General features: G+C 42.9%; 1 protein-coding gene across 4 annotated transcripts in view; it reads right to left on the reverse strand.

Moving 5' to 3' along the window:
• The window catches only part of col6a4a (collagen, type VI, alpha 4a), a 63,405-nt gene extending 42,173 nt beyond the window's left edge, over positions 1–21,232 (reverse strand). For all 4 annotated transcript variants that reach the window (XM_069656276.1, XM_069656275.1, XM_069656274.1 and 1 more), the window contains exons 1-3: positions 21,212–21,232; positions 13,032–13,102; positions 499–603 (exon numbers count right to left, since the gene is read on the reverse strand). In XM_069656276.1, coding sequence (XP_069512377.1) covers positions 499–574 — 76 coding nt within the window. In that variant the 5' untranslated portion in view covers positions 575–603; positions 13,032–13,102; positions 21,212–21,232. The remainder of the gene's footprint in view (positions 1–498; positions 604–13,031; positions 13,103–21,211) is intronic.
• Between the last annotated feature and the right edge of the window lie 6,406 nt (positions 21,233–27,638).

Here is a 27,638-nt window from a genome sequence, read left to right on the forward strand (position 1 = left end):
TTTATATTGCCTCTCAAACCTCCACATAGCCCCTTTAACTCATTTGTTTATTTGCCCAACCTCGGCCTACATTGCCCACCCTTTCCAGGACCCTTTCCCGTTTCCAGTTTTTTCCAATACCCTGATTTAATTTAAATAAAGGATCAATATCTTTTATGCAGTGAGACACTGGGGGTCGAAGTATTCACAATATATAGTGCGGTTGTAAGTGAATTAATGCATCATCTTCAGGTGCAACAGCAAACACATTCTTGTGTGAGTTAGTAATAGTGCTCCTTAAATACTCACCACGCACTCCTGCTCTGTAAGGCCCATTATAATGTATGTGTGTGATGGCATGCACTGTGTGTGTGTGTACCTACGTGCTTTATGTACACAAATAGTATAAATCGGTTTTACAGATGGGCTGATGTAATGTTAAGTTAGGGGCACGTTTGCCATGATCCTTGATGTGCTGGTATGCAGGAAGTTAAGTCAGAGCTGCATAATCACACCCACCTGTCTTCTGAGCAGCGCTGCAGTAGAAGCTTGCAGCCATAATGAGGCTGAGGAGAAGACCCCGCCTCCCCTCCATGCTGGAACGGCTCTCGGGTTTCTCTCTCACTAGAACACAAAGACAAAGACGGCCATAAACGCAGAGAACAAATCTGTTTCCCATCTGGAGGCGCTCAGGAGCAGCGGGGGGGCACGTTTGTTCCAGCAAATCATGTTACAATTGACTGCACACATTTACAGACATAGAAACCGGACACACCCACCGGGGCTCTACATGAACTTCAAAACAACACCATAAAGCTGTGGCGTGCTGAGCTGCACAACAAACAAGTCTGACTTTTTGAGGAATCCTGCATTAAAAGAGGAATTTACGAAACCTTTAATCAGTGTGCCAAAGCATTAGCTTAACATTAGCATGCCTGGCTAATGGGGATACACCACAGCATATGGTGGTGGTGAGAGAACTGAGATAATTAACTTAAAGAGTAACAGTGGTGTTCTTAAAGCTAGGCCTGCAGCAGTGAAACAGGCTGTAATGGCTGCAACATAATCCTTGATGGGTCAAAGGTCGTCCACGAAAAGTTCTTGTTGTTTCCACTGACAGGCTCAGATTGTTCTTCTAAGTGTGTGACAACATGACAACAATGCTGCCTGAATCATGAAGTTTGTTTGTGTCATTTTTTCTCACTTTGGAGTTTCAAATGGTTAGTTGTGATACAGCAAATATCTGTGTGCTTTAAGTCCTTACATGTTCTTATCAGTGGATAAATTACGTGTGAAATTGACCCTATCTGCAGCAGCATATAGCCTAGCATCCGTGCCGGCACTCCGGACGGCATCCACTGTATGTAGTACACTTATTATAGATAAGTATCTCATACAACCCCACTTCAGACAAACCGAACTATCCCTTTAAGATTTCAAACAGCAGTGAGTCAGAATAGTTGCCTGTTCCGTCTCAGGCGGCATCACTGATGGATTTAAAACTTACAACACTTTTGCTGTCCTGATCACTGACCTCCATCATGATTATGGGGGATGCTGCTGAGCACAAATGAATCTAACATGTTTATAATTTAATGTGACCCTTCCCATTGATTACGAAAGCTGATACTCATGATCTGGCAGCCGTGTAACATTTGAGGGCTGATGAGTGTGCAATGTGGGCGTCTTTGTGGCTTCACACTGCTGTAAACTAACCTCCTCTGAGTGACATAAGATGATAACTGGGATTATTACACTGAATAAATCATCCAGAGAGCAGTGCGAGGTCACAATCTAGCCTGTATCAGAGCACTGAAAATAAGTCCACCAGGGATAATCACCAGGGACAGACAGGGTCACAAAGTCACTGAAATGCTTTGCAAAAAGAAGAAAAGTGAAACCTAAGACTGTAAAAGTCAAACTCAAAGTATTAGAACAAAACCAGTTAAAGCAGAGCCAGAAATGACTCGCTAACGTTAATCCCGTTCCACACATCATTCTGAAGGATGCTGTCATTTCTCTTCTTTACAAAAACACAAGAACAAACAAGACAAACGTTTGGCTGCTCCGTTAGCATTCCCTGCTAGCTAGCTTGCTACCTACTGGGGCTGAGACGCCTTAATATGCTTATTATTCTTAATATTAAACAATTAATTCTTTAGTCTTATAAATGTCATAAAGATGTAAAAACTGCACAATTCTGCAGATCCTAAAGATGCGTCTTCTTTTGTTTTATTTATTTTTGTTAAACATAGTCCAAGAACTTTATTCAGACGGTGACAAAAAGCAGGAAATCTTCACATTTAAGCAGCTGGCAAAGATATGTTTTACACAAACGATTCATTGATTATCAAAATATTGAGATTTTCTTTCGATTGAATCATCGATCATTTCACCTTTTAAGTTTTATAGTTTACGTTAGCAAATGAGCCTGAAGTTATCGTGAAGATTCTCACTGGCGGCACCTGTGGCGATAAACGGTAACTGCAGGAGCACACAGTTATCCAGACAGTGCTGCATGTGTGACGTCCACGGTCGACTCTTGATTTTCCTGGCTGACTGTCGCTTTCCTTTTCAGACTGTTTGCTTCATCTGAGCGTCGAGTTTGTTTCTTCTTCTTTGGATTTTCACTTCTTGTTGAAGTTGTATCTGTAGTCATCCATCTTTGAAAACACGTCACCAACTGCGCGTTGCCTGGGGGTTTTTTTTGTGAATGTCGCCACAGACAGCCAGTCCATAATAATACTATAGACTGCAAATGTAAAGGCTTTCATAAGTGGGCGCATAGGCTCAGTCACCATTGTGTTACCTCATTCAGAGATAGATAGAGACTAACAGACATTTATTAAATAGAAGAACAGAGCTGATCAGTACCTGGAGGGTATGCAGACTTAAGGCCTGTGCCCACCAACGTTTTCTTTTGTGCCTTTTTTCTTCACAAAACCAGTTCAACGTCTTCAGCGCAGAAACGCCCTCAGCATCAGCTGGTTTTTGTCGCTGTGCTCTCTAATACACAACATCTTTTGTGTGACTCACACCTCCTCTGTCCCACACTTCATACTCCTCTAACATGCTGATGTCCCCCCGTGCCTCCTCCAGCTGCGTTTCCTGAGAACCCTCCTGCTCCTGCAGCCACATGAATCATTGGTGCCACAAAAGACCCACACGACCAAAAGTGTTGGTTTTCACAGCATCTGGCTCTGCTTACTGTGAGATAGTTCTGTTTCCTGCCTTCTGAGGGCTTCAGACGACGTCTCCCCACATCAAAATACTGAGTTAAACATCCTGAATTCACTGGAAGCTGCTCACTGACGTACAGAGATACAGACAGAGAGGAGAACCCAGCCTCCGACTCCCTCGGATGCATGTCTACATCTTTACCGCCACACTCCCTCACCTATCGCTCATACAAGACCAAAGAGCAGCTGAAGAGTTACATTAACAAAGATGTATTTAAAACATCTGTGACGTGCTCGTGTGAGACGCATCTGGATCCAACTAAAGGCCGCGACACATTTCCATTAGACGGTTTTTCAAGTTCCAAATGTAATTAAAGTTTTTCGTCTCCTCTGTCACGCTTCTGTCTGGAGTCGAGGAAAATCAGGCGCTCGTTTATTCATTGTTGTGCCTGATCGAGGAAGCAAAATAAAACGCTCGGAGGTTTCAGAAAAATTAACTTTGTTACTCTTGTCAACTGTTTTCCATTGAAAGGCTGCACGTGCAGTGATATACTGGCTTCCAGACATGCTTTCCTAGCTAGCTAGCATGTTTAGCAACACCCTGACCGCCTGGACACTATGACCATGCTGCAGGTCGGCTAAGTGCAGTACATGTCAAAATGTCACAAGCTTACAGAAGTCCTGCATGCTTGTTAAACGTCCGTTTCTGAACATCGGCTGTGCTCAGCTCTCTGCTGAGCAAACACTTTGACACTGAGTTTTCCTTTAACCGAGTATAAAAACATGAACAACCAGTGACAGCTGAAACTTAAGTGCTCATCTACCGAATTGCAGCTCACAAATGTGTGTTGTTAGTTATACAAGATGCACAGAACCCTTTAAAGATCCCAGGAGACGTGGGGAGTCACATGCACGTGAATGTTTTGTGCTGCATCACGTCGGTTCTTGCTGCAGGAAAGCTTCTGTCGTCTGTTTGTAGATTAAATCTTATTAAATCCATTTTTTTCCTTCTTAGAGGTTTCATGTCTCTAATCTTTCTGCTGAACAAACTGCTCCGTGTGCAGGGAAAGAACCTACATTTGTGTTCTTTCATGTTCATACTAGATTCATCTTTTCGGTTCAATGGAATAAGAAGAGACCTGGAGGGAGACATTCTGCAGAGACGGATTCTTTTCCACGCTGCAGAGATCATGTTTGGAGGGTTTTTGTCCTCTGAGAGTGAAAGCAGCTCAGTGAGAGTGACAATAAGCAGCTCTCACACTGTATGTGTCCGCCCTCTTATGTGAGGGCGTTAAGCCAGAGCGCGCCTCCATCTGAATGTGGGTGTACATGTATCAGCATGTGTGTACACCCCCCGCCCCCACAAACACGGTTCAGCGTGTGTTTAATCACCGGCCAAATGGTTGAGGCCCTGAGTGGAGGAAATGGGGCTCAGTGTAATGTGAAGCACGTGAAGGTAATCACAGCAGAGCGCTCCGGTGACAGGCTGATTGAGAGGAGGCTCTCTACAGCGTTTAATATTTACACGGACCTCCAACGAGATTTATTTAGGCAGAGTCTGAGCAGCTCTTTCCGGCTCAGCTGTATGGACGGAGGGTTTGATGGTAAAGAACGAGGGGCCTCATTGTTTAGAGGGTCGGTCCAAACTGGAGTCAGGCTGATCGGGGAGACTTTCAGAGTCTGACGGCTCTCTGGAGGTCAGCTGAAGGCTGGAGGAGGTGAGAAGCTGCTGTCAGAAGCTCGGACAGGAAGGTCGTCATGGAGACTTCATGAAATTGACCACATTTATAGTGCGATGGACAAAGGCACTGGGCAGGTGTGCATGGAGCCGCTCTGGCTGTTCAGTCCTTCCTGATGCCTACACTTGAGTACTGGCTGATACAGAGTCCCCCTCAGATGCCAGTGCACTGAAAAAATACTCACATTATTGGAGAAAAAACACTGATTACTCATCAATACTTGATACTGTGATTTCAGCAGAGTCTGAGCTTGATATGGATACAGGACAACTCTGACTGGCTCATGCAGCGTTCATGTACAGGTGGAGGCCTGCAGCCTGTTGCTGCCGTAGCCGTGACACAGAATTATGTCTCAAACGGACAATTACTGTGCTGTAGATTCAATAAAGGACAAGAACCGACCAGATACGCAGTGACTGGAAGGCTGAACTCCGGCGTTGAATGTCCAGTCCCAAAACGCACACCAGCTTTTTCTATATGGCGGACCTGGTGTGTCACATTATTGATCTCTCTATACTTTGACTCCCTCTCCAACAGACATGCAGGAATCATTTACACGCTGGACAAACTGTTTGCACTAAACCAAGAGCCGCATGTAATCCTGCAAAGCAGCCGGAGTCTTGTGAGGTTGCACAAAGATGGCGAGCGGATACGGGGAGTAACACAAGGTGGAGAGTCAGAGACGCACTCCACAGCTCCACAAAGGTGACATTTATCATCACAACTTCCTCCTCACGTCAACACCAGAAACTCAGGCGACAATAACATGATGTAAAAATAACTTTCCTTTAGATGATGAAGTCTGACTTGTAATTTCCAGTCTGTAACTTCTTTCTGCATTAATGGAGTCAATTTATGAAATAAGACGCTCTGATTGGACGTAATAAAGCTTTGGTCAGGATAAGACATAGATGTATATGTCGGGAGATATGGGGTTTTCCCGGAGTCAGATTCCTTGTATGTGTAAGCTGATTTTTCATTCCTCAATGAAGACTAATTATTGATTGATGGGTTATGGTTGAAATTATATGTAACAGAACAGAATGAATTTTATCTATTAACTGAACTTCTTTATTAACTTGTCATCACGTGTTTCTTCCAGGGTAAAGGTCATCCTGAAACAACTGTGAGCCGTTACAGAGCGCTGATGTTTGCACAGATGTGAGCTGGGGGCCGATAATTACATCAACAACCAAAGGGCCTCCGGACAGAATTATATGCAGGTATCAAATGAATCACACCAACTGAATATAGGTTCCAATATTCCACCATTTATTACAAAGCTGCGACGCCAAAGTGCGCTGATTAGAGCCAGAATGATCAATACCGATAACGGGCCGATAATATCGTGCATCCCTGATATCTATGGATCATATTAGGTTATAGGGTGATAAAAAAACATTTTAAAAATTCTGTTGCACGATAAGACGTGATTCTTCTCAGAGAGTCTGTGACACAAGACACTGAACTGGAAAGAGCCTGCACACATAAGCAACTACTGACGACGGGTTGCATGCAACGACTGATCTGTTTTCAGAGATCATGAAAACAAAAAGGTTTGCAATCACTTTTTTTAGGGAACGAGGGAGCGAAAGAAGCTTCTGATGGATGGATAACGACTCGTTTAAGGACGCTGATGTTTTATTATGTTAGAAAACAAACTAAGTGATGAAAATTTGATGTAAATGTTGTTGACTAAAAGACTAAACTAAACAACCAGTGACTAAAATGTGACTAAAGCAAAGACAGTAAATGACTGAGATGGAACCAGAATTAACCCTGGTTTCAACACACTGCATCCGCCCACCACCCACATCCAGACAGAGTTCAAGGCATCAATCTTCCACAGGCTGTAAACAATCAGGGCTCTGCAGCAGAGTCGGAGGAAGAGGAGGAGCCAGAGCTGAGGGGTTCAGGGTCTCAGTCTGCTGCCTCTCAGGGATCACCTGCACAGCTGGAACCACTTTGACTCGTCGCTGAAATCAGCCGTTTTACAGCGAGCTTTAAGCGAGTGTCCTAAAGGATCACAACAATCGTACTGTCGACTTTTTAAAGAGAAAAACATATAAAAAAGGCCCATAACCCTCGCAGCTGCTCTCACGGTGTTTATCATCGTCTGTCGGCTCTCTCATCTCCTCACAGACCCACCAAGAGGCAGAGCTGCCCCGAGGCAGCACCAGCAATTAGTGCTGACCCGGGATGAGGACAGGATTACTCCGACCTCGACAGTCTGATCCACATCTTGTGAGCACATGTTCGAACACACAGTCTCTACACTTCACACTGATTGCATTCATGTGTCTGTAAAGAGGCTAATGTTAGGGGGACAGGCTCGTCAGTGTCGCTCCACCCATGACATAACACTTCTTACAATTAAAGTTGATTCTTTATCAATAATTGCACAACTTGTCCTCCAGAGTCTGGATGTGTTTCTCATGTTATTTCTCACCTGAAGAGGCAAACTCTTCAGCAGCATTACTCACTGGCACACTAACAACCTTCTTTCTGGGTCACTTCTGAAGGTTTGGACGCCTCACTTCCAGCGAGAGGAAGTCTTACAGCAGTCGTTATTTTAGAAACAGCGTTCTTCCAGGTTTTGGTTTTTGTCTTTTCCCTGATTCAAGTAGTGCCACATCCTCACAGGAACTTACCCCGGGGACTAGGAACCTTTGGAGGAACATAATCACTGCAGGCACCAGGGACGTTATTTTAGCCTCCAGAAATGCCCTGCTTGACGGTTAATACTTTCCAAAAGTACAGGAACTTTGGGGGTGGGGCTTGGGGCTGATTTTTGGGGTCGACACTATCGTTGTACAAACATGTAAAAACAGATGTCACTTTTTCATACATCAATGAAATAATTTGTGTAGGAACTCAGCCACGACTGCCTTAGTTTTAGTTCTTGAAAAGTAGTAAAAGTTCTGGGTACTCTGTGTGGAAACGCGTCTTACGTCAGCTCCCTGATCTCAGTCCCATCCAAAACCTGAGCCTGAGCCGAAGTCACGGACCGACTGCACAAAAAGCTCAAGTTAAGATTTTCCTTTAAGGTCCAGTTAAAGTATCCTTAAATAAAATAGGTTGCATAAAGAGGTCATCTCCTAAAGGTTTCCTTTAAATGTAAGCATTTAAGGCTTTATTGTCTTAAGCTTAAGGAATCCCTTTAACTTAATTAAACCGTTGCACAAAAGAGCTCAGCAACCAAAGTAAGGAAGAAAGGGTTAACCATAAGATGGTCAGTTTATGGAAATTCATTATGAAAATAAATGCATCCAAATAAGAAACACCTGAAATAACTGTGAACAGGATTATTCTGCTGTAAACACATGAATGACGAGGAGGCCTCTCCACACAGAGAGATGTGAAAGCAGCAACATGGCGTCAGTGAGAGCGCAGAAACTCTCCTTCTGAATCGCCAACAACCCGTCCTGTGTAAATCTATACTGTGCTGTGAAACACTAACATGTGTCACACCTGCCTGGTGTTTGGAGAAAGAGAAATACACAGCCTGTGAACCCCCCAAGCCTCAGCTGTACGCTGTAACGATCCTGTCAAACACCCAAGGACACCCAGACTCCCCCGGGCCCCCCCACTGCCCCCCGGGCCCCTGGATGTGGCCCCCGATGCTTTAGAACACGAAACACCAGCGCTGTGGAAATTTATCCCTGCCGTGAGATTTACTGTTGCTGATTGCACTGTTTGAAAGGCAGATGTTTGTGCTGCGGCTAATCTAAACGGAGGATTGCAGCGTAAAGAGGCCTTGTTTGGAGCAGCACTGATAGAAAACAGCCAGAACTCTCCTGTCAGACCCGACAGGAGTCTAACAAGTGTGAGCCGCCTCACGCACCAGGGTCAGCTTCACTGAGGAGTTCAAGGAGAAGGTAAGACAATGACACAAACGTAACAAGGCAGAGGATGACCTGAAAGAGTTTCATATGGAGTCGGACATCTTGATGTGGATTATAAGAAAACATCGTACTCAAACAAACAAAAAGTTGATAAAAAAAGTGATACTGACACTGAAAAATCAACAACAGAGGATGTTGTCTGGCATTAGGTCTGTTTTAAATACAGTCTGAAGTACGCATCTCGACCAATCAGTCTGCCGGGACAAGCCTCAGCTCGTTATCTTAAGATTAAGGAGGCAACGTGATGCAGGGACACGAGTTACAGACAGAAAGCAACAAGAAGGTGCAAACATTAGAATACATCGTATTAAGGAGGAGTAAAATACTCTATGCACACGAATCAGTAAAACTCCTCCATGATACATTGATCTAAATATGAATCTAGATACATATGGGGTATACACAAGTTTAATTAGATTCATTCAATGCTTTAAATCTTTGTAGAAATGTGAACTGAAGCTGCAGTCAGAGCATTAGCATCGAGCTAACGGCTAAAGTACAGAGTGGCCCTGATCCAGGAGCACAAAGATACTTCATACTATGTTTAATTGAAGATGGTGCAGGGTAGTGCCAAAGCACCTTAGGTTACAGTTTAAAGGAGAAGCCTGCTTCATGTTAGCGAGCTAGGCTATAATGAAACATCAAATATTACCTGCAGGAGAGCACTGAGAGACACACCCTGCACCACCTGTAAGGATAACTCCTCTCCACCTTTATAAACGTTTTGCACATTAAATTTGCTCAATAGATTCAATCTACCTCCACTCTACATCAGCTAACATTCCCTCAACTCATTTTGTTCATCTAGATCCGTTAGCTCGTGTGCTAACAGTCGCATAAGGGCTCACTGAGCAGACACGCTGAGATGCTAAAAACCACATGGACGATAATTACAGTCAGACAAACAAATGACCCTGTTTGGGAAATGATTCGTTTAGAGGCCAGAGCAGCTGTTTACAACTGTTCACTGAGGACGGCCAACATGGCTGCCTGACCACATGAGAACCATTCAAGTTCAACCCAGTTCAAGAGTCTGCCAGCTCTGTTACAAATCTGAGGCTAAACACGTTCATTCAATTTGTTACTCCAAAGGTGATTACATAACAACAGTTTAGAAACATTTACAAAGCTTCAAAATGTTACAATCTATTTAAAACCTACTTAAACCCTGAAATGGACCAGCGGAGCTCATGTGCTCTCTCTGTTTAGTCTCTCAGAGGAGGACAGCAAGCCAAAGCTCTGCAGAGGGTAAATACTTGTGGTTTGCCAAAAAAAGCTCTGGGGTTTCGGTCAAATCTGATAATGTCCGTCGCCACAGAAAACATGCAGAATAATTTATGGTCTGCTGTAAATGCAGCGAGAGCCGAACCTCTCCGACACACTGACAGCAGAGAGGATGACTAGCTTTCGCTGCCAGAAACACATTTGATCATATCTGTCTATAAAAACGAGAGTTCCTCTCTTCTCTTAAGGATCCGGGACGATGATTTAAACGAGCCCTTCAGTTCAGTTAAAACAACTTTATTAGTCAGTCAGTGTATTATTTACAGTAGATGGTGGTCAGCACGGCCTCTGTTTCGAGAAGCTAAGCTGTGAACAAAGCAAAACGAACTTTAGCTGCTGAAAATAAGTCTGACCTAAACCGAATCTTTCTCAGTTTAACTGTACGTTATGTAATATTTCACCCAGCCCTTAGACAGTCCTTTCCTTTGGTACTGCGTTTATTAAATCATACAACAGCTGTGTCGCAACTCAGGGCTGCATCCTTCTAAGGAGGCGGCCTACAGAGGATGAGTCACTCGTAGTCTATGTAGACACTAAGGCCGAACTGAAATGAGACATCTAGTCTACAGACGATTTCCTGTTTGCGTCACCAGCTGTTCCCGCCCTTGCCCTTCCTTCACATAGCGCTGCTCCTGTCGCCTAGCAACAGCTAGCAAGCTGGCTAACTAGCTAATATAACTAACGTTGCATAACTCAACCTATCATTTGTTTTTTTAACATTTGTATCTCTAGCTATTGACTGAGTTGAAACCAAAAACTTACATTTAAAGTGTTTTCCTCGGCTGCTTGAGTCACCGTCTTGTTTGCATTGGCGCACAATAAATCTTGCCCTGCACTGAATGTTAGAGCTAAATAACAACTTGCTTTTCTTTGTATTTGTTGTCTAACCTGCTCTGTCCACTCCAAAGATTTATAGTTAGTTCCTTTTTAACACTCTGATCAAACTTCATTTTTGACCCTCTGAGGACTCCCTACACATCTCATGAAGTTTTAGTTCTCTCTCTTGTGTAATAAAGGATTATCTCACTAGTTCAGACCTTTCAATCGCAAAGAATCAATTGGAGATGAAGAAAATCCTTCTTTGGATCACCTGCTCACAGTTAAGTTGTGTCAAAAGCCCATTTGGTTTGTCCTGTTGGTTGAAGTCACTTGGCTATCGTCGGTTTTAACTGTTTCTCCTCACTTTTCTTTAACTGAACTGAGCCAAAGCACCCACTTATATTCTAATATCCCCTCCTTGTGTTTTCCACTGAATAATAATGTGAACACTGGAAAAGCTGCTCTCTCCGTCACTGTGATTTTAACGTGGTAAGAGGCGAATTCTGTCAGACCCAGTATGAAGCTGTGTTTGATTTGTTTCGTCTGGACACTTTGAACCCTCTGAACCTGCTAACTGTGGCAAACTGTATTTGGATTGGACGACATCCTGACTTTGTTTGATGTTGTTTGTTGTTGATCTGCAGCTTTTCTTCTTGTTTGCCTCGTCTGTTAAATCTCCCATGACATGAATGGTAGCAGCAATGCTTAGCAGATGTCAAAGGGAAAACTTCAATGGTTATTCTGCTATTTTTAAACCTGGGCCCAATTTTTACATGTCGGGGTCTAAATGACTTACAAGACTAAATATTTTGGAATTGCTCCAGTTGACTGCTTCAGTCTGCGGCAGTCAGACTTTGGCTGCTAAATAATCCTTATCCCACTAAAAGTTCTTGCATGACAGAAAGGATCCCTACAGAGATAGACCTTTTTGTTACAGAGGAAGATGATTGTTTTAACCGCAAACAGACGTTACATCGCTCTCTGCAAACACACCAGACTCCATTGAAAAAATCAGGAATTTTTTCCATGCAGAACACAAGAGTTTCTGCTCTCAAATACAATATATATACAAATAGAGGCAGCGATAGACCAGCAACGCAGCAAGTGTTCTGCAAGGTAAAATTACACTTTTTATGAATGGAGTCTGGTGTGTTCGCAGAGAGCGATGTAACGTCTGTGTGTGGTTAAAACAATCATCTTCCTCTGTAACTAAAAGGTCTATCTCTGTAGGATCCTTTCTGTCATGTTGTCACACACTTAGAATAACAATCTGAGCCTGTCAGTGGAAACAACAAGAACTTTTAGCGGAAAGATGAAAAATATCTGTTTTGTGAGATGTCTGCAGGAAATTCCTCATTATGCATTCCCTCGACCAATCAAAGAAGCAGCAACATCCTGAAGCTTATCATGTAACTGTGTTTGGTCACATTATAAACCAGGAACCTCACAGAACCACGAAGCCACACAGTTCTCACATTAAAGACCTCAGTGCAGATTGATCCACTAACTAACAAATACCTGTGTTCACTTTGCTCACCAGCCACCAACCTCAGCTTCACTCAAGAACACGATTCCACTGTAAGCTCTTACAAACACACTAATCTCACCACAGGGACCGTAACAGGAGGTTAACCCCTCTCGTGAAAGAACATCCAAGAGCCTGCAGTGACACTTCTGTTAAACAGGGGAGGTTTTATGGCTGATTTCAAGTGTCGAGTGTGTGTTTGGTTTTCCAGTTAAATCCTGTTGTTAAGATGAACCTGCAAACAGACGACGGCAGAAAGCCGCAGAGGTGGAGAGAGAAACCAAACAACTGTGAAAGGAGAGGTGGAGGACTGTGGGCCTTACAGCTGGGACTGTTAGTGACGGGATTACCAACAAAAAATGACGCTTGAAATGTTTTTTTTCTCGCACAAGAAAAAAAAAAGAGAACTTATACTATACTATACTTTATTACTATAAAAGGAACCAAATCTCAGTATTTTTCTGCACGACACTCGATATGATGATTTAAAGACAGATTTTCTTGTAGGATAGAACCAAATTATTTATATGTATATTTGCATCACATCATCAAGTATCTTTAAATGTTAGTGATGGAGGAGAAGGAGGTGGTAGGTTGATACCTGGCTCAGAGTCAGCGTCGGGCTCAAAGACACTTCAGCAGGAGGACGGAGGCTCAGAGAGTCTGCTGATCCTGAAAGACACAACACGCACATTATTAACCACCATTTACTCAACATAACTCCCGCCCTTCTTCTTCTACTACTGTTCAATCAATCGATCGATTCCTGGGTGAAACCAACTGTCAGCGTTGACGTCTTTTAAGAAGTCATGTAGCTTGCGTTAGATTTGAAGCATACGTACATTGAATACATAATGTACCTTAATTACTTACTGTAGCCACGTGACAACATCAGTACTCATTCAAAGCTAAACCATTATCTTTTCCTAAAGCTAACAGAGTAGCTCTTGTTACTTAAAGACCCCCGCCAAGTAGAATCCAGAGTTTAACCTTGTAAACATCTACATGTTCTTCAGGACACATCAGGGACAACATGAGCAGTCACCTCCATGGCTGGGCCTGTCTGCTTTTAACCTGCAGCGTACCAAGGACAGGCTGAACAACACGCTTTCAGACTGGCAGGTTTGAGACGTCACAAACCTAAGGAGCCAATCCCGTTAATGGACGGGGCGACGCTATGTATATCATTATGGGTAACCTATGGCAACCACTTCAGCGATGCGCGAGCCAGCTGTAACCATCATCGTAATTTATGCAAACTCACCACTGACTACTAACGTTACCGTTACTACTGCCTATTACTACATTTCAAGCTAAGTTTCGACAAGTCGCCACTAAACGATGGCAGAGACGTGTTTGTTTTCGCGACGGAGGGGCTGGTTGGAAATTGGCATAGTGGGCGGGGCCTATACAGAGTCAGAAAGGAGGAGATGCCTCGGGAGGATTTTTACAAGGTAATTTACAAGGAAAAAAACACACCAAACACAATTTATTAATTAACTCAGCTACAGCTGTTTCACAACGTTAAACCGACTTGAAGGAGTTTTTATCTGCTCATGAAACAGACAAATTCCTCCTGATGCATCTACATGAGCTACAAAAGCAAACAGCCCATCAGGAAGAAGAGTGATTATTCCTATATGTTTAATTTGTGTGTTTCCGCTGCCACCAGGTCGGTGTCAGAGGACACGATTTACAGTGCACAGGCCGGATGTGCCTTTGTTTAGATCGTCCACTGCACAGATACACAGAGAGCGACGCAGAGAGCTTGATTTTTAAAGTCTTAATGGACGTTATCTTCACTAACTTGGCCGCTATAACTTCAAAGTCACAGACCGCTCGTTTAAAACCGACTCTGAAGATCATTTTGTTCTTGTTCCTGCTGGAATTATTACACCGAGTTTTCCTACATGTTTAGAGAGTCTTCTCTTCCTGTACTGATCCATCAGTGTGAGCACACAGACAGTTTACAGAATCAAAATCACTTCCTGATCTGAGACAAAGTTCCACCCTGACACCACATAAACAGGAAATAAAACATCAGTTATCAACCAGGCCGCCACAGAGGAATCATCTGTCTGCAGGCATCAGTCTGTGTGTGTGTGTGTGTGTGTGTGTGTGTGTGTGTGTGGTCGGCTGTTTACATCTGTTCCCTTCAAAGACTCAACATTTAGTTTGTGCAGTTTACAGTCAGTGTAAAACCAGCATCACACCTGCTCAGCTGCTCTGATGTCCATGCAGGAAAATAAGTTTAATCTCTGTTTAATGAAACTCGCCAACACGCCAACGTCATGCTAACATGATGCTAACGTAATGCTAACCCAGCTAATGCTACAGCAAAGATAACAGAAAACAAACGCTGCTTCTGTTACTGCTCCATTGTTTGCTTTTGTTCTTGTTAATTCACACCAGGAGCATGATGGGAAATAATCCCAACAGGAGTGTAGATGTAGTCTGTGAAAGTGACCCTGCAAGGTGTCCAGTCTTTGTAAAATCACCTGTGACTAAATGTTGACGTTTGGGAGGAATAATGTGACAGTGAGCGTCCTAACTGACGGAGCGGGTGTGTTTAGTCTGAGCCAGCGGCAGGTTTATTCTCTGCAGGCTGTTCAAAGTCTTTGAAGGTAACGGAGGAAATCACTACCAGATAAAACGGTCAGCTGAGGGAGGTGGAGGGGAGATCTCCAGACTCTGAGGGGAGGGACCTGCATCCTGATAACTGGATCGCTGCTAATGACTGGACGTTTAGACACGTAAACTCTGACCAAAAAAGGCTTCACACACACACACACACACACACACACACACACTCACAAACACACACACACACACACACACACACACACACACACACACACACACACACTCACACACACACACACACACACACACACTCACACTCACACTCACACTCACACTCACACACACACACACACACACACACACACACACACACACAGGATTTAAATGGTGAAAAAACGTCATCACAGTTAATCCTCTTTGTCATCATCACACAGAGGATCAGCTTCAGTGTGCGTCTCCTTCATTGTCGTGTGTGTGTGTGTGTGGTGTTGATGCGCGTTCGGTATGCACCGCCTGGAGCTGAAAGGTTACGTCTGTTAAACTTTGATCCGCAGTGCTGATACGTCTGAGACATGACCGCTGGAGGCTGCCGTTTGTGCTGCGGTAACATAAAGAAGATTTATGGACCAGATGAGTCTGTGGATGCAGTAAGATGTTAACAGGTCGTCATAATATCCTGACTGTCACTTTCTCATGCAGCCTCATCATGGTGTTCACACAACGAGCACACAGGCGACATTAGATCTGTTGAGTACAGTGAGGCCGGCCTGTTCTCGCACCTAACTCATCAAATGTAGCAGCTCGGTCCGAGGCTTCGACGTGTGACGCTGTAGGTAACAATCTAAGTGGACTGCTGTATTTTGAAAGTCTGACCAGATGTTTTATATTTATGATCGCTAACTAGTTAACTAGCTCAACTCTGACACTAGTGTGAATATGGTATAAGTCTGTCTCCTTCTGCTTTAACCATCCATCATCTATACCACTTATCCTGTTCAGGGTTGCGGGGGGGCGGAGGCCTATCCCAGCTGTCATTGGGCGAGAGGCGGGGTTACACCTGGACAGGTCACCTGTCAATGACAGGGCTGACACATAGAGACAGACAACCTTTCATGCTCACATTCACACCTACGGGCAATTTAGAGTCACCAGTGAACCTAACGAGCATGTGTTTGGACTGTAGGAGGAAGCCGGAGTACCCGGAGGGAACCCACGCATGCACGGGGAGAACATGCAGACTCCAGAACAGAAAGGCCCACTACGTCTGAACCGGGACTCGAACCAGGAACCTGACCTAACTTATGAGAATTTAAGAATAAAAGTTCACCAGTTTTCAGGACACAAATCTGAGTGTAACAGTCCACTTAAAAAATCTGAGGTACTTGACACAATATTGTCCTTTAAATATATTTCTTACTATCTTCTTACTTCTGTTACTTCTTATGTACGAACAGAGGGATTTAGGTCTGACTTGAGAAACAGTTTTTTGCGTGCAAACTGCTTAAGGATAATTTACTCCTCCTGTTCAAATCCAGTTCAGTTAGTAGCACAAATCAAGCTGTTAGCTGGGCTCAGATAAAGTCCATGTAGCTGTCAGTCACATAAAAAACAGCCAGTCACAAGACCTTGACGTGTGAGCTGCAAAGCAGAGTCTGCACTCAGATCACAACTTTACATTTAATCCTCAGTTATAAAGCACTTTGCAAAGTCTCAATATGAGCATTATTAATAGATATATTAGCAAACTTAGACATGATATCTCAGTTATCATTAGTAATGATTTAGATCCTACAAACAGCCACATCTGTTGAATCCACTTGGATGCAACTATATTGGTGAAATTGCCCTTTTTCTGTGTGCTTCTCTTCACCGACGGGTCTCTCTGGTGGAAGGCAGAAGCTTCTACATGCAAACACAAGTTTAAGGGTGTGAGAACATTTATGGTGAACTGTGGGAGTGAAAATCTGGCCCGTGAACTCGTGTCCAGCAGAACCAGGCGAACACAGCCATAAATCTGATCAAAGTATGCATCTACATTTTTCTGTGATTGTGCACGCCTCAGTCGTTAGTCGTGGATCTACTGAAAGTTTTACACATAGAGACATTAGATACAGAACTAGAGATGTTAGAGTGACAGCTGGATGATCTCATGGAGAAGAGGACAGATCTAACAGAGCCAGTGCAGATGAGGGAGGATGGGAATCATACCAGCGTGCTTCAGAGTTCAATTGTTAGCATTAATCAACCTGCAGAGATTCAGCAGCAGATAGAAACAGCAGAAACTGCTGTAGAGTAACTGTCATGTGTCGCAGACACTTATAGATCTTAAATAATGAGCATTTAAAGGAACATTACACTGAATGCCTTAGAGGACAAGACACAGAATATCATGATACTGATAAAAATACAAGCAAAGAGTCAGGGTGAGACTTCCTCAGAGGTGGGACGTTTTTTAAGCTATTTGCACGTGAGTATTTTTATAGGGCTGTCAAAGTTAACGCGATAAGGAGAATCTCGATGTTCAGAGGCTTTTGCTACACCACGTGACGCAAATTCGCCGAGGAAGTTCAATTTTTTCAACTCATGCGAATTCGTGTCGCAATCATTGGCGAACTTGCGTGTACTTGCGTCATTGCATTGACTTTGTATGGAATCTCGCCACAGATTCGCATCTATTCGCGTTCGGTGTGAACACACAGTAACGCCACTATTTATTTTGACATGCAATTAACACGCGCGTTCTATTATAATGACCCTCTGCCCGCCCCGTAGTTTGGGAAAGCAGGGAGCAAACCTCTGTGAGCAGAGATGGAAAAAAAAGGGTCTTTTAAACGTCAAGTTCAGGCTCAAAGCTCTGCTCGATGGTTCTCTGGACAAGACAAAAGTTGTTTGTATTTCCTGTCGATGTGGGCGGAGTTACCACCGGAGCACGTCGGGTCTTAAACACCACTTGCTGGCCGAGCACACAGCTGATGCAGAGAGCCCCAGGCTGTGAAAAATGTCTTTAAGTGATGAAACTCTGGCTAACATGAAGTTATTTTTATCTCCTGCTGCAGAGTCACTGACTTCTTACTGAATGTTACAGTCAGGTCAACATGCCGTCTGTTGCTGCTTGTTGGGCTTCAGTTTGCCATGTTTGCATATGTTTTGAGCGTGCAGTACCTGTGAGGTTATTCTGTAGAATATTCTGGACACTCTTTGTCTTTGTTTCTGAATGTTGCAGTAATAATAAACATACATTTGCATAAAGGAAGCACATTTGTCCGTTCCCATGTTGATAAGAGGATTCAAAACTTCTCTTATCTCTTTAAGGTACATTTACAACAGGTAAAAACTGTGACATTAATTTGCGATTAATCGCAATTAAATATCTTAATTGACTGGCAGCCCTATTTTTTCATTTTCAAACAGGATCGTTGCTTTAGCTTTAATGCATTTAATTGGAATTATAGATTTTCTTGGTGCATCTTTGTGCACTGCTTTCCCAACATCACGAGCGATTTCACTCTAAATGGATGAACAATAAGAAGAAGAAAAGCTGCTTCCTCGGTGTCTCCATGAGGTCATATCACCAGTGAAAGACGGGTGAAGACAAACAGGCAGAGAGGGAAACTGTAGCGTGGAGGAGAGGCGTCTAGTGAATGTGACGTCTGTCAGCGACAGGGAGGACTTGGAGCCACATGGATGAAAGTGAAGCAGCCAGAGTAGCAGGAGATTCCCAGCGTGATGTTCACAAAAGTCTTGTATTTGTTAAACAGGTTTTTGAGTTACTTCTACCACCTCTGGTCTTCCCTGGATTAAAGTTAAACACGATTTTAAGATGAAATCAGTGGCACGTAGTACAGACATATTTTCAGTCCCTATAGGAGTGTTATGTAATGAGCTCTGTTTTCTGTTGAGGGACGCAGTAGAAAAAGTGGAATCAGAAACAGATGAGCTGCAGAGGAAGGGGCTTTGGTGAGGGGGTGGTTTGGGCATTTGGGGGGGGGTTACCCCCTCAATGAATTCCCCCTCTGAAGTCTGCAGTCCATCTTTCAGTAACATAAAGCAGAGCTGCCTGATGTATGGAAGCCCACAGGGGACAAAAATGTTAAAATCAAAGAATGTCCAAGAAAACTGAAGGAATCCTGACCTATAAACCAGCTGTACATCCACAGACTGGATAAAAAGATGGCCGACATGACAGCTCCCTGAAAGTGAAGCCAAACCCTCTCTGTCGCCCCCTGCTGACTGGCTGCAGTATAGCTCATAAAGCCCGCCTCCTCCATGTTAACAGATGGGACACGAGTCAAACTATAAAATCAAAATACACGTCAAATACATTTTTGTCAAACATGGTTTCTGTCATTATAGTTAGTTCTTATCCTGCTGATTTATGTCACAGTGTTCATGTTTCTGACAAGTTTACTTTTGATTAGTTATTTGATGCTATAAAAAAGGGGGTGTGGCCTCATGATTGACAGCTCTGTTGACAGATGGGGCTCCTGCAGCGTTCTGTTCCCGAGCTGCAGGAGCCGCATTTGTCACAAGAGCTGTCAATCATCATTTTGATAGATAAAAGGTACGGCTTTGTCCACAGGGGGCGCCAAAATCAACACGAACTGAAAGTTCCTCACAGCAGCTTTAACTCTGAATATTAAAAAAATGGAAATTATAATTATAAACAAGCTACAAAGTCCCTGTTTACTCTAAAACTTTAACTTTCAGATTTAAAACAGCGTACATTTGTTTTCTCTGCCAACAGTTTTGTCCTTAAAGAGCTTCCGTACATTCTGGCTCTGACTTCACTCTGAAATATTTCTCTGCAGCATTTATCAGCAAGAAAAAAGAAAACAGCTTTACAGTGAGAAACGGACCCCCAGCTCAGCACAGAGCTGTTCAAAGACATGGGATGGATTGCTGGAGGCGACATGTGTTTTACATCCACACTGTACATGTGAAGAACAGAGGCTGAAGATGTTGGATACAGATATGAAACAGAGAGAGTCCTTCATATATACTGGTGTGTTTTAGAAAAAAGTGCACTTATGTAAAGTGTAGGACTTCAGTAGAAACAATGAATTGATTATTAGATTTGTTTACTGACAGAAAGTTAACCTGCAATTGTTCTGATAACGATTAATCCTTATCAGAACAATAACGAGTTATTTACAAATATTTGCTGCTTTGAGCTTCTTTAATGTGAGCATCTGTTTTTTTGTCTTATTAACAAAAGTTAAGTACATATCTTTTGGTTTGACAGTTAAAACAATTAAAGTGTACTAACTAACTTCTCTTACTAATCAGCAGATCAACATATAATGAAAATAATCTGCAGCTGCAGCTTTAAATGCTTGTTGTATAAAACCTGGAAAACCAGCAGAATGGTCCTTTAGCTGGAGTATACCTCTGATGTTTCCTGATCCTTTTACAGACCGCAGGTAACGTGCTTTACAGACAGACCAGACCGTTTACAGTGATTAAATGTGAGAGCCGATAAATAACTGCAGCAGCCGACAGGTTTACGTCTCAATCATGTTTCTTCAGAGTCATAAATCAGGACAGTTAAAGCTCCAAACTTCGTCACAAAGTTAAACACTAACAGAACACAGAAAAGTTCACAATACTTGCAGAAAAAAGGGCTTAAAAAGTCTCATTGAAGAGGATTAAAGAAAATAACTCCAGTGCTATAATCAGCTTCTGTTACTTAGTATAATGCCAGGCTAGGTGATTCTAGGTAAACAAACAACATTAATATCCAGACTCAAACTGATAATACATGAAAATGATTCATTTACACACATTTCTGTGCCTCAAAAAGGACTTTTTTTGCATTAAGAGTCCTGATTTCACAACATTAACACTCTCTGAATTACGAGCAGTTAAAGCTAAGGCTGAGATAAGCATTCAGGAGTGATTTCACAAGTTAAAATGAATGAACTTTTCTTCCTTAAAGACTGCAAACTGACATAAAGCAGGTGAGCTTGCTGCTTTAAGTGATTAATAAGTCCACCCCCCTGAAGCTCTCAACTGAACCCACTTGGATGCCTTTTAAACAAACCCCACTCTGCAGACCTAAAGGTGACTCTGGTAAGAAGCTGCACAGTCCATTAACAAACACAAAGCTGCACAGTCGTCATGCACTCTTCCACAACACATTGCTAAAATTCTGCACCTCTGTGTGTTTCCATTCATGCACAGGAGTAAAGAGACACTTACAGATCTGCTGCTCTGCGTCCTCTGCACGTCAAACACACGAGTCCGGCCATGTAGGGAGGTGCAGGCTTGTTTCTGCAGGAGGAACACCTCCCAGCCGTCCACTCCTCCCACCCCACTGATCTGCATGCTGAAGAGGTGGAGGAGAGAAATCCGTGAGTCATGCATCACTACTATAGAACTATAGTAACCAGGAACAGGTACATCTGAATGGTTTTAAAGATGCACTTTTTTTAATTATACCTTTAACAAACCAGGAGTGCAGTCTCATTGAGGTTAGACAGGGTGTCCTGGCCAAGACACGGAGCAGCACATTTACACTGCTGCAGACATGAAACACAATATATAACCATTTAAAATCAAGAACAAATCACAGAATAAAAAGATATAAAAAAACAGACATTAAAAACATCTGCAGCCTCCTGAAAGATTTAATAATTTTGCAGCTGAGTCCTAGAAGAGGAGAAGCACAATTAAATGCAATTTTTCCAGTTAAGCGCAGACTGAAGGGAGAGACACGCCTCACTGAAGAGCAGTGTTGGGGTAACGCATTACAAAGTCAACCGTTAGAGTACTCAGATTACTTTTTTGTTTTAACATAACGTGTTACTTTTACAAGTAAAGTAATCTGTTATTTAGTTACTTTTCATGAATAGTAATCTGTTATCAGGCTGCAGAGTTACAGACTATGGGCCGCAAACGAGGCGACGCAGTGACGGTAGAGTCGATACATTCAGAGGTAGACGTGCAGCAGGCGACACGCCGTCCTGATGATATAACACACACGCGAGGAACGAGTCACAAAGGGGGTTAATTTTTGGTAACGTAAAAGTAAGTGACAAAATAACACAAACTGAACAAATATAAGTATAGTAAGTAAATATAAGTTACATCACTCTCTGCATACACACCAGACTCCACTGACAAAAACAGTGATTTAAGCTCACAGAATGCATGAGCTGCTCTACCTTTGAGCAATCTGTTAGTTGCTTTGTGTAATTGTGTATTAAGTAAGAGTTGTGTTGAATCACAACTTACCATTTAAAACACTGAAGTAACACAAACACAAAGTAACTAACTGACTGAGGCACAGACGGGTAACTCCCACGTCCTTTGAGGCAAAATTACTGCTTTTATCGGTGGAGTCCTTCCACAATAAAGTGGCCTCATTTCTCTGTGTTTTAGGCTTCATTTAGCTTTAATCAGTTGATCTCATTTCACCTTCTGATTATGTGTTTAAATGGAAAGCCCCTCTTCTTCAAAGAAACTGTTATCTGCAGCCTGGACCTGTGCTTTACTGTACACGAACCAGGCTACAGCCGAACCCTGGAGCCCCTCCTTTTCCTCGGGGCCCCACACAGGAAGCTGCTCTGGTCGTATCAGACTAAGTTGTGTCTCCGAGGCTGCAGACTCGGTTCCTGCTGCAGATAACAGCTCAGACTTTAATACTGTCCTGGTCCAGACAAACCCCAGCTCAGTTCTCTACAGGCTGCTGTTCTTCTCTCTCCATCTAACGGCTCTCTTTCTGCGTTTCAGAATCAAATCACACACAGTTTGCTAAAGATTCTCCCAAAGCAACTTACAGTGAGAGTGAAACACTGTTCATTGTTTTACATGTTTGCAATCACAGAGATTAATTGTAATTAAGATTACAATAAACATCACAAACAAACACAAAGATATTACTATGTATGTCTTTTCAAATATCGTGCAGCCCTAGTGGGTGAAATAAAACTGTGAGTACTTGACCAATCAGAAACGATCAGCACTGCAGGCCCCGCCCTAAAAGTTCCTGGACCTTTGGAAAGTACTTTTCAGGGTCAACTACCCTGGAACTACATTTGGACCCTGGTTCCTGCTGTCGAAAAGCACCTTTAGGAGACAGACAACCTTTCACACTGATGTTACATATGTTTTTAATTACTTCACACAAGATCCTAATTTATAACAGATATTTATCATATGTAAAAAAAATAACAAGCTCTCCTGATAGCTTTGTTCTGGTTCAATTTACAACTTTGCGATTCCTCAGAAGTCCTCGATGACCTCATGCGACTCCCAGCAGAGCTCTAACCTGAGCCGCTCTAATCAGCAACGTAACTGAAAACACCTGAGAGGCTCTGAGGCGGGTTAAATCTGCAACACATGGTTTTTATTTATTTTAACTGTAAAACATGGAGGACAGAATAGAGCTGTGTAATTTGGATGTATGAAGGAAAATACAAGACCCTCAATACTGGGCAGTAGTTGTGTAAATCCCAACAGAGCTCTACTTCCAGAGAAGTCTGGATTCAAACTTTTTCCCCGCTGCTTTCCAACATCACGCCTCCCTCCTCTGAAATGTTCTCTAACGTGGAGGTTGAAGCCGGGAACACACGGAGTTTGTGTGTGTGTGTGGTTGAGGGTTTATTTTGTTCAACAGAAACAGACAGTGTGATTGATTTCTGGTGAAGTGAACTGACAGAACTGTTTGGGTTTGGCTGACGAGGAGAGACGAGGGAGAGAGGAGGAGGAAAATGTGAAGGAAATATGAGAACATGTGGAGATAATTCTAAAAGTAAATGTAGTGGATTAATATTATTTAACCACAAATGTGGAGAAGGAGCTCAAGTTAAGGTTGAAATGTGATTTTCTTTCACTTTGATTTTCTGGATTGGAAGCGTAGGGTGCAGGGAAGAAGGCAAGACTGGTCCAGATTACTGATTTATGTAGCAGAGCTAATTTACAGGTAGGGAGTGCTAAGTAGGGAAACCAGAAGCAGGTGATTGACAGGCAGGTAAGAATGTTCAGGAGGACAAAAAAGTCTAAAACACCAGGAAGAAGGAGGAGAATGGCAGGAGGAGCGACGGTGAAGGTTATCTCTCTAAACTTATAATAGATCTCCTGCCTGAGGGAAGGTGTTGTTCAACATGTTCTAATGTATTGTGTTTCATGTTAAGCTCATTTTTTGTATGAAAAGTATTAATTTAAGAGTTGGAATATGAGAAGAATGTATTTACTAGAGAAATGCCCGTGCATTTCTTCTGTTACGGTCATAACGTCCAAACACTCTTCCATGTAAGTCAGAGTGAGACGAGAGGGAGGCCCTGAATCACCCAGGCTCCACACTGCCCTCTCCTGCAGCTCCAGGCTGGCTCCCCCTCTGCTGGCTCTCATGTGTCCTGATATTAAATCTGTGTACATCTGATGCCAGCTGGATCAGTCGGTCATTTGTGGGAAAAGGTTCGAAATCTATTGAAGGAAAACGACTTAAAAAACTTCTGACTTTGACATTTTCCTGAGAGCCAATAATTCCAAAGAAGAAGATTCAGGGAATGAAACGGTGCCCGTGCTCAGAGCGAGCAGGAGAAAGTGTTGGAAATGGAAACGTTTCGAATCAAACCGCAGGATTGTTTAATGTAAAGTCAGAACTCTTGAAGGATGTTACAGGAGTGTAATCTTTCAATTCATAAACGTCTTTCTTACTGCGTTATAACTGTCAATGCCACTGTCATTTTAAGTGCCACCATCACTTCCTCTTATTTCTGATACTGTCTCTTCTGCATTAACACATACACTTAATATTTTCACTTATATTCAAGTTGTTTTTGCGTTTCTATAATTTGTACTGTATTTTTGGAGCTATGTGGCTCTATAATTTCCTTCAGGATTAATTAGGTTTTATCTCGTCTTATCTAATATTAATTAGTGATTAATATGGAGATCAGTTGGGGGCCACAGTTTAGTCAAACAGCTACAAGACTTTCATCCAGGAAACCAGGTCCAATCTCGCGTGAAACCAGTAGACAATGATGACTTTCCTTTAAGTTATGCAACACACAAAGTTAGGACACATCCAGACATGAATTATGTCAGTAGGAAAAAAAAGTATTTCTATATACATCAAATTTGGTACATAACACATGTATGTCTGTATGAACTTATCTCAACCCAAACCATGAGCTTCCCTTCAGCCTGACCAAAACTAACTCACCTGTTTGCTCGTGTAACCCAGCTGGTCAAAAAGTGACGGCGCTGTTTGGAGTGAAACCAGAAAATGCATTTTCATCATCGCCAACGTGACCGCTTCATTCTGAGAGCCTGACCCGGTGTGGCATTGTATTCTTGTATTGTTAAAGAGGTAGTTTATGTTTTGGGGTGACTCAGCTGCCGTAATTTTACAAGGTGGGTGTAAGAACGTGTTAAAACATTTCACTGTTAGACTGAATAATTAAGTGGAACCAAACGGCTATTTAATCTACATTATGAGGCAGTAACAGTGCCGATGCTTAGCTCGGCATTACCTCTTATTTATGACACAAACCAAACACAAACTAATGACCTGGTTTAACTCGGCTTCTCCTCCTGTCTGTGGCTCAGTCATGTAAAGCTAAAGCTGAGGTCAATATAATGAACTGAGAAACTATTAGTTACCACGGCTGCACCCTGTGTGCACTTTAACTGCTCTTTAGCATCAAACTGGGCACCTTAACAACTGTGAGGAGGTTTTACAGTCGTTGAAAGTCTCCCAGCTGGACCTGACTTCCACTTTCCAAACCAAAAATCACATCAGAGGTTAAAAAGCATCAGCCAACAGCTCCACTGTCCACTGGCAGGTAGCCATGACTAAGGGTCAAAGGTCGCCCATTTGATCTGCCTGCACTATGACATCATGTGAGTGCAATACTTTGACTCAGCTCAAAGGACCACACATCTCTTTCAGTAACAGGCTGAACACAGACTGTGATAGTTTCCACATGTTGTCTTACTGATAATCTGTTCTCTGTATTGTGTGACACGTGAATGTGTGCCAGCTCTCCCTGAGCTCCGAGCAGGCCCTCAGCAGTGCTGGAGGTGGACTAATCGATGCTCTCAGCTGAGAGGAGAAACAGATACGTGAGTGAGTAAAGAGACGCTCGTCCCTGCAGCTGCTTCTTCTCTCAATCTGAAGATCTTCTTTCAGGACAAATTAAACATGCCATTATAAGAAGACTACAGGTCTGCAACGCCAAAGGGGGATTCCAATAGTATTAAAGGACAAGAAGTTTTGGAATGTCTCCAGTAGATGTGTTCATCCTGCAGCAGTGAAACAGGCTGTAATGGCTGCAACATAATCCTTGATGGGTCAAAGGTCGTCCACTAAAAGTTCTTGTTGTTTCCACTGACAGGCTCAGATTGTTCTTCTAAGTGTGTGACAACATGACAGAAAGGATCCCTACAGAGATAGACCTTTTTGTTACAGAGGAAGATGATTGTTTTAACCACACACAGACGTTACATCGCTCTCTCAGATCACACAGGAGTTGCTGGTCTACCGCTGCCTCGATCAGTTAGTTTGTGTCATTGTTAGTTACATAAATATTGAACTGGATGTAAACTAATCATTCAAAACACCAAAGTCACACACAAACTAACTGGTTAAGCAGCAGTAAACCAGCGACTCCCATGTTCTTTGAGGTAAAATCCCTGTTTTTGTCACTGGAGTCTGGTGGCTTCGAAGAGAGCGATGTAACGTCTGTTTGTGGTTAAAACTGAGCTAAACGAGGATATGGCACAAATTTATATTTTCTGGATAAAATTCCCAAAAGTCAAAAGGTCACATGTCAGACACTTACTGAAAATCTGCAAAGGTTTAAGACACATCTCATGACCTTCAGCAGCAGATAAACAAAGGATCCAGTGATGGAGGCCACGAGAAGAGAGATGAGATGTGAAATTATTTCCAAGTAAAGTTGTGAATATTCAGACTCAGACCACTTTCAACAGGAAATAAGTTTTGTTTGCGAGCTCTCAAGAAAACGCCTTCAAAGAGAGCTCAAATCCAAACCGTGCAACTGCCTGAAACTAATAACAAGCAGCTCTCACAGCTAAAAATCCCCCTAAATGAAATACAGCAATAAAACTACACTGCCACACACACACACGCACACACACGCACACACACTCACACACACACACACACACACACGCACACAGGCGAAAGGTAATACAGCAGACTGCAGCTCTCCTCTGTGGACAAACATACACAGCTTACAGTCCAAACCACATGTAGTCATAAAAATCTGTCATAATACATTTTAACAACCAGTGACTGTGGTCCAACCCACGCCTGATGTCTCTATTAGAGAACGACTGAATCCAAACTGGCCAACGGGATCAGGTCCAATCACTCTGAGGCTTTAACGCCTGTTCTGTGCTCGCTAAAGTTATCATCCCAATAACTGTGTGAACCATGCTTGTGCTAGCATTAGCTGGTAACTTGGAGTTTGCTAAATCATTGCTCCTCTCCGGCTCCACTCTCTCGTCCAGGTATGGTCACTTCTGGATCAGAAAGACAAGATGGTGGCCGACATACCAAACTCCAGATTTTAAAACGGTATTCCACTATTCAGTAGGTGACACGCCGGTGACTAGGTCTTATTTGCAGTCTATGGCTGGTAAGGACACAAGC

This window comes from Semicossyphus pulcher, unplaced genomic scaffold, assembly GCF_022749685.1.
Source record: "Semicossyphus pulcher isolate SPU_LCO1_2020_fin unplaced genomic scaffold, fSemPul1.0.p SCAF_9, whole genome shotgun sequence".
Classification (NCBI taxonomy): Eukaryota; Metazoa; Chordata; class Actinopteri; order Labriformes; family Labridae; genus Semicossyphus; species Semicossyphus pulcher.